The following is a 4,205-nucleotide window of genomic DNA, read 5'->3' on the forward strand; positions in this document are numbered from 1 at the left end:
GCTGGTGTTCGTCATGTCGCTGCTCTTCACCTACTCCCACCATAGCACAGCCACCCTGCCCTACCTGGACTCGGGCGCCCTGGACGGGGCTCCCCGGGTGAAGCTGGTGCCGGGCTACGCTGGCCTGCAGCGCCTCAGCAAGGAGGGGCTGGCTGGCAAGAGCTGCGCCTGTCGCCGCTGCATGGGCGACACCGGCGCCTCCGAGTGGTTCGACAGCCACTTCAACAGCAACATCTCCCCCGTCTGGACTCGGGAGAACATGGACCTGCCCCCCGACGTCCAGAGGTGGTGGATGGTGAGAAAGCCATGGCCTTTGCTGCCCTCTTTCTGGAGTCTGTCCTCTCCATTTAGGAGACCCCCTGAGACCCCCCTCTGGGATTTGGGCGGTCTGTCTCCTGGCACCCTTTGCACCCTTCACTGGACCGGAGCCAGCCACCAGGGGCACAGAGTGTGAAGGGTAGAGCGAGCTTTGGCCAGCAAGGGGAGAGAACTCACATTTCCTAGTGCCTGCAGAGGCCAAACAGAGACCAGAAATGCCTGCTGGGTCAAGGAGGTAAAATAAACAGGAGAGGCAGGTCCCTGGGGAGAAGATGCTGAGAAGTGAGGCCCATGGCAACAGGAAGGCCTGCCCTTCAGAAAGCAGGTGGCAGCTCAGCTCCAGTGCTTGTTGCCATGCTGGCCACTTCCTCATTTGTAAATGTTTGCCCCAAATAATTTGAAACACCATTCCATTCAGTTGGTTCTCTTCACTTGCTAGAAAAGGTTTTCTTCTGGGTTATGATAAGAACGGAGAAGGCAATGGCACCCCACTCCAGTACTCTTGCCTGGAAAATCCCATGGACGGAGGAACCTGGTAGGCTGCAGTCCATGGGGTCGCTAAGAGTCGGACACGACTGAAGCGACTTAGCAGCAGTAGCAGCAGCAGGATAAGAAAGTGACTTCACTTTCACTTTTCACTTTCATGCATTGGAGAAGGAAATGGCAACCCACTCCAGTATTCTTGCCTGGAGACTCCCAGAGACGGGGGAGCCTGGTGGGCTGCCGTCTATGGGGTCGCACAGAGTCGGACACGACTGAAGCGACTTAGCAGCAGTAGCAGCAGCAGGATAAGAAAGCGTCATCGGATCCTTTGGGGGCTGAGGGGAAGGGAGGAGAGGAAGCCACTCTTCTGGACCCTGTCACCTCTTTGCTGCTTTGGCTCCCTCCCCTCCTCCCCATCGTCTCTGGCGCATTTCTCCGCAGGCTCCACCAGGGCCATCTGCTCGCCACACGTCAGCAGTGGCTCCGTGTCAGTCCTTAACCCAGGGCCCCGCAGGCTGCCGGTGCTCCCTGCTGAGTGACTGGGGAGCCACTGCATGCTCCCTGGTCTCCCCAGCTGGCAAATGGGGAGGGTGATAACTCCCTCTCTTTCTCATATTCAGGGCAACTGAGAATGAGCTCGTGCGATCAGGCCTATCAGAGCAACTGACAGATGCTGCTCCTGGCGCGGACTGTCAGAGCCCCCGAGGAGGGGGAGACTACAGGGCAGGATCTACCAAGAGCCACACAGGCCCTTGCCATGACAACTTGGAGCCCTTGAAGGGTCCTGCCTGTTCCTCATAGTCACATCCTTCATTTTATGGGGAAATCCAGGTTCAGAGAGTACGCAGGGCTTGCCCAAGGGCATAGGTCTCAGAGGCAGCCGTGAAGGGCCAGAACAGTCCTCTGGGCAACGATGGAGTGAGAGGCCGGCCAGGCCCCCTGCCCACAGGGATGAAACTCAGAGCTGTCTAAGCCTTAGAAGCCACTTCTCTGCTGCTCCCCACAGTCACCCCTTTTGCTGTGAACTTAGAAATTCTTATTTCAGAGCTAAGCTTCCTCTCCACACTGAGTCCCTGTTCTTGTGCTCGGGGGCCCCTCCTATGCTCAGGGAAGCAGGCCCACCATCCCCTTCCTGCTTTCTCTTCCCCTGAGCAGCTCCTACACAGCTGCACACTTGGAGTGTTATGGTTCAGACCACAGAGCATGTTAAAGCCCTTAGAGACGGTGGCCCCGGGGTTGAGTCCAGCTCAGTGTTCTAAAACCGTTTGCCTTAATTGCCATCTCTTAGGAATCTGATTATTTCACATGAGATCTGTATTTTCAGCTTTTCTTGAAATATTAGAAAATCTGGTCCCTCTCACAGTCCCACAAGGCAACAGTTGGCTGAAGTCACCCCTTTTTGATGGCGGCTCCTGTTTGCTATAGGCCCCACCTGCCTCTTCACTGCTGTGTGTTACCTGTCTGGCACTGTGGCATTTGCGTGCTGCCCTGGCCTCATTTTACAGTCTTCAAAGTCACTGGTGGCAAGAGGGGCGGGGGACCAGTTTCTTTCCAGCTCTTCTGACTCTGGAGGAATATCTGTGCCCTCTTGCCTTTTCCCCAGGGCTGAGGGCTCCAGGTCTCCCCGGATCTCGCCTGGAGCTTCGGGCTGAGTCCCTGGGGCGCCCCCTGCAGGCTGACTGGGAATGAGTCCCTGAAGCTCCCCTGAGACTGTCCTCATTAACTGCATTCAGAATGACTCCGAGCAGGGGCCTCTCTACTTTGTGGCACAGGCCTGCAAACCCCTGAAGAACAGGCTGAATGGCACCTTGACCCCTGAGTCCGGCCAATATTGCAGAGCTGCTCCTGAGAGCAAGGCACTGGTCTGGACACCGCTGTGTTGTTGAGCGACAGGAGGGTCCTCACTGTTCTGGGAGGATTCCCGCCCCACGATAGTAGGAGACCTGTGCAGCTTGGACCCTGGAGGCTGAGAGCAGCGAGGGGGAGCAGGCGGGAGTTGCCTCCTGCTCACTCCACCTCCCCCTCCCTGCTCCCCCCTTTCTTTTTTCTCCCTCCTCTACAGATGCTGCAGCCGCAGTTCAAGTCACACAACACCAACGAAGTGCTGGAGAAGCTGTTCCAGATAGTGCCAGGCGAGAACCCCTACCGGTTCCGGGGCCCCCGCCAGTGCCGGCGCTGTGCCGTAGTGGGCAACTCGGGCAACCTGCGGGGCTCTGGCTACGGGCCAGACGTGGATGGGCACAACTTCATCATGAGGTGAGTCCCAGGGACCCCAAGGCTGGATACGGGACAAGCCTCCAGGAGGAGGCACTGGCCTCTTTGGCCTTGCCCAGCTGTAGGAGGAATTGCCAGCTGCTGGGGGGTCCTGGAGGACCCTGATTCCCAGAATCTTCCATGACAAGCTCAAGTTTCTTTCTTTTTTTTTTTTCAAGTTTCTTGCTTTGGTTTCTGAGGTGAATTAATTGTTCAGTCTGTCAGTCATATTTGATTCTTTGCAACCCCATGGACTGCAGCACGCCAGGCTTCCTCCTCCTTCAGCATCTCCCGGAGCTTGTTCAAACTCCGGTCCATTGAGTTGGTGATGCCATCCAACCATCTTGTCCTCTGTGGATGAAGAGACACAATTCCCATTCTAAACTTTGCTTGAGGCCTGTACTCAGCTTCCAACTCTGAATACCTCTGGAGAGAGCTAAAGTCAGACTCCTGGCTCAGGTCTTGTGAAAACTGCTACCAGAGGCCCTTGCACCCATCTGGTCCCCTTAGCTGTTGGGCCAGGAGTGTGGGCCCCAAACAACTGTGGGTGATCCCTCTGGCAGACTGACAGAAGAGGGGTGTCCTGGGAAGAAAAAGGAGCTGTTGGTGCCTGCTCTGGGCCCTCATCCCTGACCCTTTACCTTTTTGCATTTAGACTGTGCAAGGGCTCATTCCCTCCACAGACATCTGAGCTCAGCCTTGAGGAGAAGAGAAAGGTTGGGAGGGCACGCATTGCAGACAAAGACACAAAGCAGGGAGCCGGCAGGGGAGCAGGGACTAGAGGCGGACTTGTGAACCTGGTACAGGCTGCTGTGCCGCCCCTCAACTTCTGTGTTCACCTTCTCCCCAGACATGGGGGCAGGAAATGCCACGTGGGGGATCCTGCCCTCTCAGTCCTGGGTGGAGGGAGAGCCCTGAGAATAAAAATACTGAAAATGCCAGTTTTCATTAAGCATCTCTTAGGATGAGCATTGAGAAAGACCAGGTTTCACAGGAGGCGGAAGGAAGGGCTTTGTCTTAGAAACTGTTGCTGTCTCCATAGCAACAACAAGGCAGCAATATGTCTCTGAGGCTTTCCACAGTCCTTGCAAAACCTCTCTCGTGTTAAAAGTGTTGGGGGTGGGGGAGAGAGGGGGATGCTAGGAGTGGGG

At 56.2% G+C, this 4,205-nt stretch overlaps 1 protein-coding gene across 1 annotated transcript in view; it reads left to right on the forward strand.

Annotated features, from left to right (window-relative positions):
* Position 1: 1 nt before the first annotated feature.
* The window catches only part of ST3GAL2 (ST3 beta-galactoside alpha-2,3-sialyltransferase 2), a 14,643-nt gene continuing 10,439 nt past the window's right edge, over positions 2 to 4,205 (forward strand). Inside the window, exons 1-2 of the mRNA XM_010850723.1 lie at positions 2 to 295; positions 2,864 to 3,057. Coding sequence (XP_010849025.1) covers positions 14 to 295; positions 2,864 to 3,057 — 476 coding nt within the window. The 5' untranslated portion in view covers positions 2 to 13. The remainder of the gene's footprint in view (positions 296 to 2,863; positions 3,058 to 4,205) is intronic.

The sequence above is a fragment of the Bison bison genome, unplaced genomic scaffold, assembly GCF_000754665.1.
Source record: "Bison bison bison isolate TAMUID 2011002044 unplaced genomic scaffold, Bison_UMD1.0 scf7180017864295, whole genome shotgun sequence".
NCBI lineage: Eukaryota > Metazoa > Chordata > Mammalia > Artiodactyla > Bovidae > Bison > Bison bison.